Source organism: Polypterus senegalus, chromosome 9 (assembly GCF_016835505.1).
Source record: "Polypterus senegalus isolate Bchr_013 chromosome 9, ASM1683550v1, whole genome shotgun sequence".
NCBI classification, from domain to species: Eukaryota; Metazoa; Chordata; class Cladistia; order Polypteriformes; family Polypteridae; genus Polypterus; species Polypterus senegalus.
Window position 1 is genome coordinate 111,642,152 of NC_053162.1, and position 17,264 is coordinate 111,659,415.

Below are 17,264 nucleotides of genomic sequence, written 5' to 3' on the forward strand. Positions count from 1 at the left end.
AAGAAAGTACAGTGTCAGGTGCTCATTCAGTGTAATAGGAACCATAGCACAGAGAGGTGTGTACACTGCAACAAGTACACGTGTAGTAAATATAGGAAGGATGGTCCTTGGGTGTGTGGGAACTGTTAATATTTGAATGTGATGATTTTATATAGCACAGAATGGAAATCAGCACTTGCAAGCTGTCGTATCAATCACCTACTGTAACTTGCTTTCTTTTTTCTTCGGTTATACAGGTAGTCTTGAATAGAAGTGCACTTGTTTTGTTATACTTTTACACCAACATATGTTCCTGTGATTGAGCATGCTCAAAAAAAACAAAACATGTGTAATGCCACAAAAAGTGCACCGCAGACACTTCATTTCGCAAACATTGGTACGAGAATGCAGTCACAAGTACACTGCAGAGCTATAGCGCGTCTTTATGTGAAAACAGCCAGGTCAAATGGGGTTGTATGGATTGATTCTGAACGCGACTGAGAGAATGAAAAGTGAATTTAAAAAAAAAAAAAAAAAAGAGCTAACCTTTATAAGGATCATAAATTACACCGGCTGTTACAGACTGAAATCAAATGCATGTTTTTATTCTAAAATAGTAAGACTAAGAGCAGTTTACTTCTCAAAACGGAGTAGTGCAGGTTCGAACTCGCGACCCGGCAGCTGAATCTATTGCGCCACGGAGGCAATCATAATAAAAGGGTGTCAATGTTAAGCCAGCCTTTTGTTTCTGCAGTTATATTTTTGAATAAAAGCGCAACTGTTGTGTTATATTTGTACCTTTTGTGAAAATGTTTCTTCGATATCTGGACTTCAGGCTTCATACATTATATAGTTTATGCCTACATTATGTCATCTACTACTAGAATATAAAAAACGTTTCTGTTTTAACAATGTGTTTACACAGATTACTGTAGAAACGGAACAGACATGAAATGCGTGTGTTCCAAATAACGATCTATTATTTCCACTCTAAAACTTCACTTCACTCCCAGAGACTCAATCAAGGCATGAGCTGAGAGAAGTTCGTGCACGTTCTAAATTGGTGGGGGGATGGAATAGCTGGCTGCTTCTATCTTCTTATTATCAGCACATTTAGAGGACAAAGGACGCTGGCGGAGAGGTATGAAGGGATTTAAGAAGCGATTTAAGGTGGGACGGATTTACGAGTTTTCTCGTAGGCTCTGGTAATTCTAGTGTTAAACCTCTGTAGTAATGAAGACCTTTGAATGCCTTATTCTAAATTATCTCAAGAATACTACAAAAGACTTTTTAGATCCATTTCACTTTGCATATAGAGGAAACCAGTCTGAGGATGATGCAGTGAATTTAGGTCTGAGCTTTATTTACCAACACCTTGATAAGCCAGGAGAATATGACAGGATCTTGGCTGTGGACTTGAACTCTGCATTCAATATAATCATCCCAGAGCTCCTAGATAAAAAACTCCCCCAGTTTAACCTGCCACTGAGGAAACAGTATGTGTGGTTGGGCACACAGGTCTGACTCATTACCCATTAGTACTTCTGCAATGCAGGGGTGTTCACTTTCCCCACTACTCTCATCATTTAATGACTGTGTCACTTTTAATTCATCTGTCAAACTTCTTAAATTTGCAGATGGTATCACACCAATAGACATCATTTCAAACAAAGATGAATGAGGTGGAAAATATTATATTGTGGTGCAGCCATAATAATTTGGACCTTAACATTCAAAAAAACTCAGGAGATGACCATATATTTTATAAAGAGTCACCTGCTCACCTATCATTTGCTATAAATTGCTCAGTCATTGGGATAACAGAACCATTTAAGTATCTGTAAACTTTGCACTCATTACATCTTAAGGGGAACAATAACATCACATGTACTATTATGAAAGCCCATCAGAGAAAGTGCTTTTTGCATCAGCTGAGGAAATTCAATCTCCCTCAAGCAATATTGGTCTAGTTCTATGCAGCCATCATTGACTCCATTCTAACCTCATCTATAACTCTCTGGTTTAGTGCTGCCTCTTTTCAAGCTAAGGCCAATCTGCAGTGCATCTACACAGCCTGTGAAAAGATCATAGGCTGTAACGTACGTCACATTCAAGTCCTAAATGAATACAGGGTAAAGAAGCAGGCCACAAAGATCATTCTTCGTCCAACTTATCCAAAGAATCACCTATTCCAAAAAAAATCCCACTGGCAAACATCTTCATGCAGTGAAAACTAAAACAATGCGTCATTTAAACAGTTTATTTCCACGTTCAGTTATTTTGACTAATCAGGTCTGAACCTCTAATCAATATCTATGTATCCCTGCATACTAGACTGGCTGGATACTTTAATCCTACTATCTCTTTATTTCTTGTATTACCCTTATATTCTGTATCAAAGTTTAACATTTTTTATTTTATCTTCTTTTATTTATCTTTTGTATTCTGTATTGCTGTTGTAAATTATACAAATTTCCCACCTCCACATCAAGGTGACAGTCCAGGGTGGGAATCATTTAATCTCTTAAATGTAATTTCGCAAGCCAGAATATTACTCACTCCAAAGATAACAACAATACTAATAAGTATTTTTAAAACGGTACAATGAAGAGAAGGATTTTAATTTGTGAGAGCAAATTAATTTTCTGAAAAAAGCTATATTTTTTAACAAGCACAAATTACTGTATATAGTCATACCATAGACAGAAGCAATATGAAGAGGAGTGTAACCCCTATTATCTCGGGAAAATGCAGTAACAATTGTTGGATCATTCAGTCTCCTGTGGAAGACAAAATAATAAATTATTTTTAATGTTAAAATAAACAATTTTTAACTTTAAAGAAAGAGTTAGACCACCCATCTAATTTAAATTTTTCAGAGATTCAATATTTGTTTAATTAAGAATGGTTTCTTTGAGATAGACAGGACATTGCAGCTTTTTTTACAAAATTTAAAAACATGATTATTCAAACAAACAAAACTCACTAAATTATTTAAAAAAAATAATAAAGGAGAAAATAAGTAAAATGTGTCACTGATAACTTGCATGTTCAAGTACTTCCTGATATCAGAAGGAATTAATATTTTTCACATATTCTTTCTAAACACACTACATGGAATCTTTACACTTAAGGGTTACATAAAAATATATTATTAGATATATCACATTCATGTATTTACCTATGGTAAAAGCAAGGACCTAAAATGCAAAATCTATATCTCAATACAATAAAATAAATCAATTCGCTTAGCAATTTGTATTGTAAAAAACAGAGCAAAAGTTAATTTGGACTAGGTGATTCTGAGTTATTGTGCCAACTTTCTCACATTCTGACCTATAAACACATAGATACATTAATAAACTTTGTCTCATATACTGGCATGATAAAAGCATGTAGAAGAAAAGGTTGCTTACAAAAGAGAGCAGTGACAAATGCATGCAGTGACAAGTGAATGCAGTTTGAAATTTCTCTTGCAGTTTTTAATAATATAAATGAAATGTATACAATATATAGCATAATAAAACATATAACATAAACAGAAATGCAATACATCTATACCACAAATGAAAAGAAACTACAACCACTTGTAAATTTTAGGAGGCCCAGGCCCCACATGGACCCTGTGATCATCAGAGGTGACTGTGTGCAGAGGGTGCAGACCTATAAATATCTGGGAGTGCAGCTGGATGACAAATTGGACTGGACTGCCAATACTGATGCTCTATGTAAGAAAGCTCAGAGCAGACTATACTTTCTGAGAAGGTTGGCATCCTTCAACATCTGCAGTAAGATGCTGCAGATGTTCTACCAGACGGTTGTGGCGAGTGCCCTCTTCTACACGGTGGTGTGCTGGGGTGGCAGCATAAAGATAAAAGACGCCTCATGCCTGGACAAACTTGTTAAGAAGGCAGGCTCCATTGTAGGATTAAAGTTGGACAGTTTAACATCTGTGGCAGAGCGACGGGCACTAAGCAAACTCCTGTCAATCATGAAGAATCCACTGCATCCACTTAACAGGATCATCTCCAGGCAGAGGAGTAGCTTCAGTGACAGACTTTTGTCACTGTCCTGCTCCACTGACAGACTGAGGAGATCGTTCCTCCCCACACTATGCGACTCTTCAATTCCACCCGGGGGAGTAAATGCGAACATTAATTTTATTTTAATTCTTTTCATTTTTATTACTATTTAATTTAATATTGTTTCTTTGTATCAGTACACTGCTGCTGGATTATGTGAATTTCCCCTTGGGATTAATAAAGTATCTATCTATCTATCTATCTAAATAATAGGATACCAACTGGATGTTGCATATACTGTATAACTGGTTGCCATTTATGTTTAATCAGTTTCTACCTTGTTCTCCATGTGTTTAAACAAATTTGTATATTTATGTGTACTACCTCCAAATTTAGTAATTGGTATAATCTAATTATACTAATTAGTACATGGTATACGAAATACAGCTCAGTATTTTCAAAGTGAACTTCATTGTCATCTCAACCATATACAAGTATACAGATAGACAAAATAGTGAAGCTCAGGGTCCACAGTGTAAACAACATGAAATACATATAAAAAATTAAATAAAAATTTAAAATTAAAACACAAACAAGACAAGACATTGTGCAAAGGCAAGACAAAGAAGTAGCAGCAATATGTATATATTGTAGTAAGCAATATGAACATTGATGCAATTTATGGTATTATGCAATCTATAAACATAAATATAGTCAATAAGTATGTAATATAATAAATAAATAATAGATATAGATAATACAGAAGTTATCAGTGTATGATAATAGTTGTTTAAGACATGTGTAAACAATGACAAGTCAGAATATTTCACAGCAGAAGGATATCAAAGAATGTCAAAGTGCAGTGTGCAAAATACTTAAAGGTCAGTATGAGATTTTCAGTTTCTTTTCTACATGCACACCAGTCTTTGCAGGAAAGTGGCTGGCATGTATAAAAGTTCTGTTTTTAGAGGTGGTTGTGGCAGTGTAGAAGATTCCAGGGGGCAGCATGGTGTTAAGGAATTTGACAGCTTGGAGGTAAAAACTATCCTGTAGCCTGGTAGATCTGGTTAAGATGCTGCAGTATCTTCTCTTGGATGGCAGAAGTGTGAAAATTCCATGTGAGGGGTGTAAGGGCTCCAAGCACATTGCTGCAGGCCTTGCGGACATTGTGTTTGTAAAATGTGTCCTGTAGTGAAGAGAGAGGCACCCCAACAATGTTCTCTGCCGTCTTCACTATCCTTTGCAGGCGCTTGTGGTCAGATATGTTGCAATTGCCATACCAGACAGTGATGCAACTGGTCAGAACACTCTCAATGGTGCCTCTGTTGAACATGGTGAGGATGGAAGGGAGAAGACTTGCTCGCTTCAGCCACCTCAGCGTTGTCTCTTTAGGGCTTTCTTGATTAGTGTTGAGGTGTTATGGACCCACTTAAGTTCTTCAGTTATGTGAACACCGAGGAACTTGGTGCTCCTGGACCCACTTAAGTTCTTCAGTTATGTAAACACCGAGGAACTTGGTGCTCCTAACAGTCTCCACATCTAAACCATTGATGCTGAGTGGGATGTGGGCAGGATGTGATTGTGTCTTGTTGACACTGAGATAGATTGTCTTCTTCACACCACGCGGACAGCTGTTCCACCTCATCTCTGTATGCTGTTTCATCATCCCTGCTTATCAGTCCCAACACTGTCATATCATCCTCAAACTTGATGATGTGGTTGGTGTTGTGCCTGGCTGTGCAGTCGTGAGTCAGCAAAATAAAGAGCAGTGGACTAAGCACACAGCCCTGCAGTGCTCAGTGTGATGATGCTGAAAGTGTTAAAGCCCATCTGAACTGACTGGGGCCTCTCTGTCAAGAAGTCCAGGATCCAATTGTAGAGGGTGGTGTTCAGGCCCAGTCTACTCAGTTTTACAACTAGCTTTACAGGGATGATTGTGTTGAAGACGGAGCTAAAGTCTATGAATACCACCCTGACATAAGTGTCTTTTTTATCCAGATGTGTTAGGGAGAGGTGAAGGGCAGAGCATATGGCGTCCTCAGTTGACCTGTTTGAGCGGTATGCAAACTGAAGAGGGTCAAGGTAGAGAGATTCATCTTTATATGTGACATGACTAACCTTTCAAAGCACTTCATGATGATTGGTGTGAGTGCAACTGGTCAGTAGTCATTCAATCAAATCAATCAATCAATCAAATAGTCTTTTATTGTCAATTCACTATATGTACAGAACAAACAGAAGAATCGAAATACTGCTTCTCTCTCATCTTCGTAGTACAGTAAAATATAAAGTATAAAAAAAGAATATAAGTATAACATATAAGATAAATAAAAATAGAACTTGTAAAGTAGATCTAAGTACAGTGTGCAATAATCAGTAGTGCAAAAGCCACTTACAGTAAAAAGTGAGAAGGTGCATTATAGAGTAGCTTATGAGATGTACAAAAAGGCAGACAGTTAGCAGCAGATGTAATACTGAGTCTTTATATAATACCAGCTAAAGTATTGTACTTGGTAGATGATGAATCTTGTTACGGTCCAGGGGCAGGGGGCAAGGGGGGAAGATAGTGGACAGAGCTGAGCATCCTGACAGCTTGGTGGATGAAGTTGTTTGACAGTCTTGTGGAGCAGGCCCTGAAGCTCCAGCACCTTCTCCCTGAGGAGAGGAGGCTGAAGAGGGAATGTAAGGGGTGGGAAGAGTCAACAGCAATGCTAATGGCTCTACGGGTGAAGCGGATGTGAAAAATGTCCTTGAGGGAGGGAAGTGGGGCACCAATGATCTTACTGGCCACATCCACTATCAGTTGCAGGGACCTCCTACAGGTGGCAGTGCAGTCTCCATACCACACAGGGATACAGCTAGTGAGGATTCTCTCGATTATGCCCCAGTAAAAAGAGCATGTGATGCAGGGAGGAACTTGTGCTCTCTTCAGTTTGCGTAGGAAGTAGAGGCGGGTTTGAGCTTTCTTGGCCAGTGATGTAGTGTTATCTGACCAGGAGAGGTCTTCGGAGATGTATGTCCCCAAGAACTTAGTGCTACTCATCCTTTCCACAGCTACACCATCGATGGTCAGTGGGGGGGGAGAGGGGTGCTGTGAATGATCTCTCCTGAAATCGACCACCATCTCTTTGGTCTTACCCACGTTCTCAAAGAGACTGTTGTCGTTACACCACTGAAACCAATTGGCTCACCTCATTTCTATAGTTGGTTTCATCATTATTGGTGATGAGACCAACCACGGTTGTATTGTCCGCAAACTTGACAATGTGATTTGAACTGTAGATTGGTACACAGTCATGAGTCTGCAGAGTAAAGAGCAACAGGCTGAACACACACTCTTGTGGGGCACCTGCGCTCAACGTGATGGTCTTAGAGGTGTTATTGCGCATTTTGTGGCCTCCCTGTAAGAAAGTTCAACACCCAGTTTCAGAGAGAGAGGTCTGGAGTCATAAGTGGCTGAGTTTTGTATTCGTTTCTCGGAAATGATTGCGTTGCATGCTGAACTAAAACCTAAGAACAACATTCGCACATAGGAGTTCTTTGAGTCCAGGTGGGTGAGGGCTGGATGGAGAGCAGCAGAAATAATATCCTCTGTGGACCTGTTTGACCTGTATGCAAACTGAAACGGGTCATGAGGGCCAGGCATTTTGTCAGGTCCTGCACCTTTGCGTGGATTGACTCTGGATAGAGTCCTCCTCACATCAGTTTTGGAGAGGCAGAGTACCTGGTCAGTAGAGGGAGGTGTTACTTTTCTTACAGGCTCTTTGTTCTGCGCCTCAAACCATGTGAAGGAGTTGTTCAGCTCATCCGGTAGAGAGCATCACCATCAGTGCTGTGTGGGTTGGGCTTGTAGTTTTGTCTGAATGCCCTGCCACATACGATATTTGTCTCTGGTGCTGCTGAAGGGTTTGTTAATCCTCTGCACGTAGGCCCACTTAGCTCTCCTCATAGCGTGAGACAGGTTGGCTCTGGCCACCCTGAGGGAGGCCTTGTATCCAGATATGAAGGCTGCATTTCTGATCTTGAGCAGCGTGGGCACTTCTCTCGTCATCCAGGGCTTTTGGTTGGCTCTTGTGGTAACATCCACTATGCATTTGGAGATGTAGCCGGTCACAAATTCTACGTACTCCTCCAGATTGATGGAGTCACCATCCATTGCAGCCTCCTTGAAAATGTCCCAGTCTGTCAATTTGAAACAGTCTTGGAGAGCTGAAACAGCACCAACCTGCCACACTCTGTGGTTCTTGCGGGCTGGTTTAATGCACTTCAGCAGGGACTTGTATGAAGGAACCATAAACATACTGATATGATCTGAGCAGCTGAGGTGGGGGCGGAGGTAGAGCCTTGTCTAGACAGCATCCCCCTCTAGTAGCATAGTTCACATTCTGGAAAAATTTTGGGAGAACTGACTTCAAGTTGGCATGATTGAAGTCTCCAGCAATAATGAAAAATGCCTCGGGGTGTGTCGTAGAGTTCCACTAGCGCCTGGTTCGCATTTGTGTTAGGCGGGAGGTAGATGGCAACCACCAGCATGCAGCTGCACTTTTATCAGCGGGGAACAGTGTTGCGTGACTGCAGCAGCATTCATACACCACTCTCTGTTCATATTAACACACAGTGCCGCTATATTGAACCGTCACCTTATTGTGGTGGAGGGGTTTGCGTGTCCCAATGATCCTAGGAGCTATGTTGTCCGGGGCTTTATGCCCCTGGTAGGGCCACCCAAGGCAAACTGGTCCTAGGTGAGGGATGAGACAAAGAGCGGTTCAATAAACCTCTAATGAAGAATAAAACCTTGGACGACGCTTTCCCTTGCCGACGCGGGTCACGGGCCCCTCTGGAGCCAGGCCTGGAGGTGGGGCTCGATGGCAGCCTGGTGGCCGGGCCTGCACCCATGGGGCTCGGCCGGGCACAGCCCGAAGAGGTAACGTGGGTCCTCCTCCCCATGGGCTCACCACCTATGGGAGGGGCCAAGGAGGTTGGGTGCAGTGTGAGTTGGGTGGTGGCCGAAGGCGGGACCTTGGCGGTCTGATCCTCGGCTACAGAAACTGGCTCTTGGGACGTGGAATGTCACCTCTCTGAAGGGGAAGGAGCCTGAGCTAGTGCGCGAGGTCGAGAGGTTCCGCTAGATATAGTCGGACTCACCTCGACGCACAGCTTGGACTCTGGAACCAATCTCCTTGAGAGGGGCTGGACTCTCTACCACTCTGGAGTTGCCCCGTGAGAGCGCCGAGCAGGTGTGGGCATACTTATTGCCCCCACTGGAGCCTGTGCATTGGGGTTTACCCCGGTGGACGAGAGGGTGGCCTCCCCCCGCCTTCGGGTGGGGGGAAGGGTCCTGACTGTTGTTTGTGTGTATGCCAACAGCAGTTTGGAGTATCCACCCTTTTGGAGTCTCTGAGGGGTTGCTAGAGGGCATACCTTCTGGGATTCCCTCGTTTTGCTGGGAGACTTCAATGCTCACGTGGGCAATGACAGTGAGACCTGGAAGGGCGTGATTGGGAGGAATGGCCCCGATCTGAACCCGAGCGGTGTTTTGTTATTGGACTTCTGTGCTCGTCATGGATTGTCCATAACGAACACCATGTTCAAGCATAAGGGTGTTCATATGTGCACTTGGCACCAGGACACCCTAGGCCTCAGGTCGATGATCGACTTTGTGGTCGTGTCGTCGGACTTGCGGCCATATGTCTTGGACACTCGGGTGAAGAGAGGGGCGGAGCTGTCAACTGATCACCACCTGGTGGTGAGTTGGCTTCGATGGTGGGGGAAGATGCCGGTCAGACCTGGTAGGCCCAAACGTGTTGTGAGGGTCTGCTGGGAACGGCTGGCAGAGTCCCCTGTCAGAAGTAGCTTCAACTCCCACCTCCGCAGAACTTCAACCACGCCCCGAGGGAGGTGGGGACATTGAGTCCAATGGGCCATGTTCCGTGCCTCTATTGTTGAGGCGGCTGACCGGAGCTGTGGCCGCAAGGTGGTCGGTGCCTGTCGTGGCGGCAATCCCGAACCCGTTGGTGGACACCGCGTGAGGGATGCCGTCAAGCTGAAGAAGGAGTCCTATAGGACTTTTTGTCCTGTGGGTCTCTGGAGGCAGCTGATAGGTACCGCAGGCCAAGCGAACGCTGCTTCGTTGTTGCTGAGGCAAAACTCGGGCATGGGAGGAGTTTGAGAGGCCATGGAGAACGACTTTGGACGGCTTCGAGGAGATTCTGGTCCACCGTCCGCGCCTCAGGAGGGGAAGCAGTGCAGTGTCAACACCGTATATGGTGGGGATGGTGCGCTGCTGACCTCACTCGGACGCTAGGGTCGGTGGGAGGAGTACTTCAAGACCTCCTCAATCCCACTAACATGCCTTCCATGAGGAAGCAGAGCCTGGGGACTCTGAGGTGGGCTCTCCCATCTCTGGGACTGAAGTCACCGAGGTGGTCAAAAACTCCTTGGTGGCAGGGCCCGGGGTGGATGAGATCGCCGAGTTCCTTAAGGCTCTGGATGTTGTAGGACTGTCTTGGTTGACACGCCTCTGCAACATCGCATGGACATCGGGACAGTGCCTCTGGATTGGCAGACCGGGGTGGTGGTCCCCTCTTTAAAAGGGGACCGGAGGGTGTGTTCCAACTATAGAGGGATCACACTCCTCAGCCTCCCTGGAAAAGTCTATTCGGGGTTCTGGAGAGGAGGGTCCGCCGGATAGTGAACCTCGGATTCAGGAGGAACAGTGTGGTTTTCGTCCTGGTCGCGGAACAGTGGACCAGCTCTTCACCCTTAGCAGAGTCCTGAAGGGTGCATGGGAGTTTGCCCGACCGGTCTACATGTGTTTTGTGGACTTGGAAAAGGCATTCGACCGTCCCTCGGGAATCCTGTGGGGGTGCTCCGGGAGTATGGGGTACCGGACCCCTGATAAGAGCTGTTCGGTCTCTGTACAACCGTGTCAGAGCTTGGTCCGCATTGCCGCAGTAAGTCGAGCCCGTTTCCAGTGAGAGTTGGACTCGCCAGGGCTGCCCTTTGTCACCGATTCTGTTCATAACTTTTATGGACAGAATTTCTAGGGCAGCCAGGGTGTTGAAGGGGTCCGTTTGGTGGACTCAGGATTGGGTCACTGCTTTTTGCAGATGATGTTGTCCTGTTTGCTTCATCAGGCCGTGATCTTCAGCTCTCTCTGGATCGGTTCGCAGCTGAGTGTGAAGCGGCTGGGATGAGAATCAGCACCTCCAAATCCGAGAGCATGGTCCTCAGCGGAAAAGGGTGGAGTGCCCTCTCAGGGTTGGGGAGAGATCCTGCCCCAAGTGGAGGAGTTCAAGTATCTCGGGTCTTGTTCACGAGTGAGGGAAGAATGGAGCGTGAGATCGACAGGCGGATCGGTGCGGCATCCGCAGTGATGCGGGCTCTGCATCGGTCTGTCGTGGTGAAAAAGGAGCTGAGCCGTAAGGCAAAGCTCTCAATTTACCAGTCGATCTACGCTCCTACCCTCACCTATGGTCATGAGCTATGGGTAGTGACCGAAAGAACGAGATCGCGAATACAAGGGCTGAAATGAGTTTCCTCCGCAGGGTGTCTGGGCTTTCCCTTAAAGATAGGGTGAGAAGCTCAGTCATCCGGGAGGGGCTCAGAGTAGAGCCGCTGCTCCTCCGCATCGAGAGGAGTCAGATGAGGTGGCTCGGCATCTGATCAGGATGCCTCCTGGACGCCTCCCTGGTGAGGTGTTCCGGCACGCCCAACCCGGAGGAGGGACTATGTCTCCGGCTGGCCTGGGAACGCCTTTGGGATTCTCCCGAAGAGCTGGAAGAAGTGGCCGGGAGAGGGAAGTCTGGGCCTCTCTGCTTGCTGCTGCCCCCTGACCCGACCTCGGATAAGCGGAAGAGGATGGATGGATGGATGGAGATATATATATATATATACAGTATATATATATATATATATATATATATATATATATATATATATATATATATATATATATATAAACTGGCCAAGGATAGGTGTGCCAAGCTTGTGGAATCATATTCAAAAAGACTTGAGGATGTAATTGCTGCCAAAGGTGCATCGACAAAGTATTGAGCAAAGGCTGTGAATACTTATGTACATATGATTTTTCAGTTTTTTTATTTTTAATAAATTTGCAAAAACCTCAAGTAAACTTTTATCATGTTGTCATTATATGGTGTTGTGTGTAGAATTCTGAGAAAAAAAATGAATTTAATCCATTTTAGAATAAGGTTGTAACATAACAAAATGTGGAAAAAGTGATGCGCTGTGAATACTTTCCGGATGCATTGTACATACACAGATAGTATATATGAGGTAAGACACAAAAGTAACTGGATTAGTAAAAACAAAAAAATATTTATTAATGAAATACAGCATTCTTAACATTGTAACCTTCTATATACTCCCCCTCCTGATCTCTATAATGGTCCATATGTATCTTCCATTGATTGAAACTATGCTGGAAGTCTTCTTGCTTGAGGCTCTGCAACAGGCTTGCCATTTCTGTCTTGTCTTCATCCATTTAAGAAAAATGTGTTCTCTTCAGGTCACTTTTGATTTTCGGAAACAAGTAAAAATCACAGGGAACTAAATCGGGCAAATAGGGAGGATGATTAAGGACAGGGATGTTTTTGTCAGTCAAAAACGGCTTTATGGAAAAAGCATTATGCGCAGGAGCATTGTCTTTTTCACCTGACTTTGTCACGGCAACTCATGTAGTGATTGTTGTGCAAATACTGACTGGGCTATTCACAGGCTATACCTAGTCGGTTGGCGGTTTGAGAGGGGTTGAAGGAGGGGATATAGTTCTATGATTCACATCCAGCCAACCTCCAGATGGTTTTCCAGGAAAGCCCCAAGCCCAGTCCAGTTATTTTTGTATGTCACCTCATACAGTACTATGTAAAAGTTTGGGCACCCCTCTAAAGCTGCATGATAGTTTGCTCTGTCTTCATAAGAGGTAACTGCAATACATTTTTTTTACTAGAGAAACACAGACAAGAAGATGTTTATCAGACTAAATTTCTCAGTGTAGCATTATTGAGTTGTATGAAAAAAAAATAAAATGTAAAAAAATAGGATGTAAAAAAGTTTGGGCACCTTTTTAATTTGAAGACCTGTATTCATTTAATGCTGACAGGTTGCAGCACAAAATTGCTTTGATTAGCTCATTAGACCTTAAACTACAAAGATAGATGCAACCAATCAAGAAAAAAGCTTTTTTTGCATAGGTAATTACTAGTTGTGATTGTCCTTTGTTCTCTCTTAGAGAGAGTGGCAACATGGGAATCTCTAAAGAACTTACAACTGAAAAAAAACTAAGATAATTCATTATTATGAATTAGGAGAAGGATACAAGAAATTATCACAAAGGTTTGGATTGTCTGCCTCCACAGTCAGAAATGTAGTTAGGAAATGGCCACAGAATTCCTGTCCAAATCTGTTTAGTTATCTTCTAATATTCTGGTTGCTGAGGCCCTGCTCTCATTTTAAATCCTACAGGCCTTCTTTACATCTTTTTACGAATTGGGTTTCCTTAGGACTTTAATCTTTTTGACTTCACATTAGACACGTCATGTTCATAAATCATACAAAGTACCCACTTTAAAAAAAAAAAAAAGTATAATGTGCTGTTTATGCGTTTCCATTGAAGTGCGTTGCTTTTGCTCTTCTTGCCAGGCAGTTAATGTCTTTTTAAAGGTCTTCCGTCGTTACTAACTCTTGATGTCGACAGGAGTCCCGACAGCTGCAGACACACATTTTGCAGAGTGAATTGTGTTCTGCTTGAACCCCCCACCCCAAGACTGAGAGCTGTGATTTGAGGAAGTCTATTACTTCACCTGACGCTGCGCGCTCTTCTCTTGCATTAAACCCACGCATGTCAAACTCTGCTCCTTGAGGGTTGCAGTGGCTGCAGGTTTTTATTTCAGCCACTTTCTCCATTAGTGACCAGTTACTAATAACGGAACATACTGAGGGGACTGGGCGGTCTCATGGTCTGGAATCCCTACAGATTATATTTTTTTCTCCAGCCGTCTGGAGTTTTTTTGTTTTTTCTGTCCCCCCTGGCCATTCAACCTTACTCTTATTCGATGTTAATTAATGTTGATTTATTTTGTTTTCTTATTGTGTCTTTTATTTTTCTATTCTTTATTATGTAAAGCACTTTGAGCTACTGTTTGTACTGTATGAAAATCTGCTATATAAATAAATGTTGTTGTTTTTGTTGATGAATTTTATGATGTTCTACTTTAATGACAAAATAAACTACATGATTAAAGTGGAAATTTCAAGATTTTAGTTGACATTTCGTGCTTTTTTCCAACTGTGTGCCCATTTTTTTTTTTTTGTCTGTACCCTAATAAGCTCAGACGGTGGGCTACTTTTCACGCTGACCAGGATTTATGGAGCGGAAGAACGTGGAAGTTGGAGTACGCACAGATTCCTGCATCTAGGGCCTCATGCCTAACGCCGCGCGTAGAATTCGCACTATAGCATGACGTAAGCACAAAAGCCGAAATACACTTACACAAAGAAAAATCCAGATGCAGGAATCTGTGCGTACTCCAACTTCCACGTTCTTCCGCTCCATAAATCCCGGTCAGCGTTTAAAGTAACGCTCGTGCATGGAGGAAAATATCATATAATTTCAGTGAATACCAAGTGGAGGTAAAGGAAAAACAAACTATTTGTTTATTTAAACTGTGGTATAATCAACAAAAGGAAGTTGATTGAGTGACATGGCGTTTTGGAGAAACTTGAAAGCTCACGTTCACAAAGTCGCACAGTGCCAGAAATAAAAAAAGAAGTTGTCAGATATCAAAGTCACCTTGAAAAGGAGAGTCGTAGACCACCGTCTGAGTGTCATATGAAAGCTTATTAGGGTACAGAGGGAAAAAAAAAAGCCACACAGTGGGGAAAAAGCACAAAATGTCAACTTCAATCTCGAAATTTCCACTTTAATCATGTTGCTTATTTTGTCATTAAAGTAGAACATCATAAATTTCATCTTAAAATCGTTTAATTAACCAGTTTCTCAAATCACATCGTAATTAAAGTAGCACTTTAAATGCTATGTTTTGTATGTGATCTTCTATGTGCTCTATGTGTGTGAATCACTACTTGCTTCTTAAACCGGCTCTCTTCCTCCGACTGGACACAGAATTCATTACATTTATGAGATTACAGCTATCTGAATAACTAAAATACTCAGATGTATTTGTGATATCATTTTCATGATGATAGGAATTAAAGCACATTATTAAACATGGGTTTCACAGCGCAGCGATTGTGCGCGACCATCGATGAAACTATTTATTGCAGCAGTACTCATGGGCGGCTCTAGGCTCGTGGTGGCCCTGGGCAGAGAAAGAATCGGTGGCCCCTTCACCCGCCAATGTCAATATGGTATCTTATGCATGGTGGATGGCCACGTCCATTGCGGACACTGCATAGCCGCCTCGTGCTCATGACACAAGCGTTTAACTATTGTCAAAATTTGCTGCTGTGTTTTTAGCTGTGTCGTTATTTTCTCTTTCTGTTTTATATTCAATACATATTGGCGAAGCCACCCCTGGAGTCCTTGCGTATCTTTCTCCAAGTAACCGATCGCCATACAATCAGCTCTGTTATAGACGTTAAACCATTTGTAAGCTTAGAGTGCCGATTCTTCAAAATGTTTAAGGAACATTAAAATATATTCGTAGTACATGTTTAATTATTCTATTCTTCACGCCAGTCCCTGTGAAGAATATAGATTATTTAAATGAAGTTAAAGTTTTATCTGTATAATATAATAAACATATTTTGCTGCACTTCATCTTAAAAATTATATCGTCATCATATGTAAATATGTGCTTTATAAAGTGGCTCAGGTCGTGTAATATAATAACTGTAGTGCAAATTTACAGTGGGGTGATTGTACTTATAAGTACAAACAGTTCTACGAGGAGCAATTGATTGAGTGTGTTTGAAGTTCTTGGGATGAAACTGTTTCTGAACCACGAGGTTCATACAGGAAAAGCTTTGAAACGTTTTCCCGTGGCTGAGACAGTGTGTGCTTGATACTGTATATCGATAATTCTCTTTCCGATCAGCTGCTGCTGTGATTCTCCACTCAGATAAAGTGATATAAATACTCTGAGTGGTGCAGTGAGAGTAATATGGAAAAACATGATCCGCTGTGGCAAATACTAACAGGAGCAGCTGAAAGAAGAAGAAGAAGAAAGTGCAGGGAGAGTAACAACACTAAAGCAGTTATGGTATATGGAATACTATGGCTATTCCCTGGACCTTTATATTGTTATAAGTTAATTACAATCAGATGCATTACACTAATAAAGAATATGCGGTTATTTTCAGTGTTTTAATAAAGCCGCGTCAGGAAAATAAAGAGTAACCAAACAGGAACAGTAGCACTGCTTTGACGCTGGGTGCCGCCAGTCTGCAAAACCGAGCGGAGAACTTGCGTACGACAAAGTATGAGGTACCGTGGAAAAGTGCGTGGCTTTACGCCAAGTGTAGGTTTTATACATCGCGATTTGAACGTTGAAACATTCTTATACAACATTTCTGTGCGTACGCAACGTTTATGCATGAGGCCCCTGGATTTGTCTATGCGTAAGCACATTTCGGCTTCTGTGCTTACGTCATGTTGTAGCACTGCCACATAAAGATAATGTTTTCTGCTGTCGATTGGTTGTTGGGGGGGAATAGTCTTCTGACAGAGATTGACAGCGGTACCCCAGAGGTGGAACTTCCGGTTGGTTCGGGGATTCATTTACATAAAGTGCGCCGTCTTTGAGGGAGAAGGGAAAAAAAGAATAACATCGGATAACAGAAAAAGGCAGATCAGCTTCTGCTCTGGCCATGGGAAAAGCCTAGGAGCTCCTATCAGTCCTGTCAGAAGGTGGATGGTCTTCTCTTTAGTACCTGGGAATCGATCGTTCCGCTATTACCTACGGACACGGGTGAGCTATCAAAAATGGACGTACTATACTTTAATCATGGCGTAAGTCTGACTGTATGTCTTTAATGACAAAGAGGAGATTGGTTATATAGTCCACTATTTTCAGGACTCTTCATCAGCTCGCCGGCCGTTGTGGGAGTATTACAGTGGACTATTCTGCGGATCTATTTATTATCTCTGGAACAGGATTTGGGGGAATGAAAACTGTTGATGTGTAGATACTTATATATGTGTGTGGCGCTGCAAATTAAGGGTTACTTAGGTTCGGGCGGGGCGATCCATGTGTAAGGGATTGTTTTTCTATTTGTTGT

The 17,264-nt window shown here is 42.8% G+C and overlaps 1 protein-coding gene across 2 annotated transcripts in view; it reads right to left on the bottom strand.

Annotated features, from left to right (window-relative positions):
• Positions 1-17,264, bottom strand: part of ankrd27 (ankyrin repeat domain 27 (VPS9 domain)) — a 668,625-nt gene that overhangs the window by 230,530 nt on the left and 420,831 nt on the right. For both annotated transcript variants that reach the window (XM_039763577.1, XM_039763578.1), the window contains exon 15: positions 2,677-2,759. In XM_039763577.1, the coding sequence (XP_039619511.1) occupies positions 2,677-2,759 (83 nt within the window). The remainder of the gene's footprint in view (positions 1-2,676; positions 2,760-17,264) is intronic.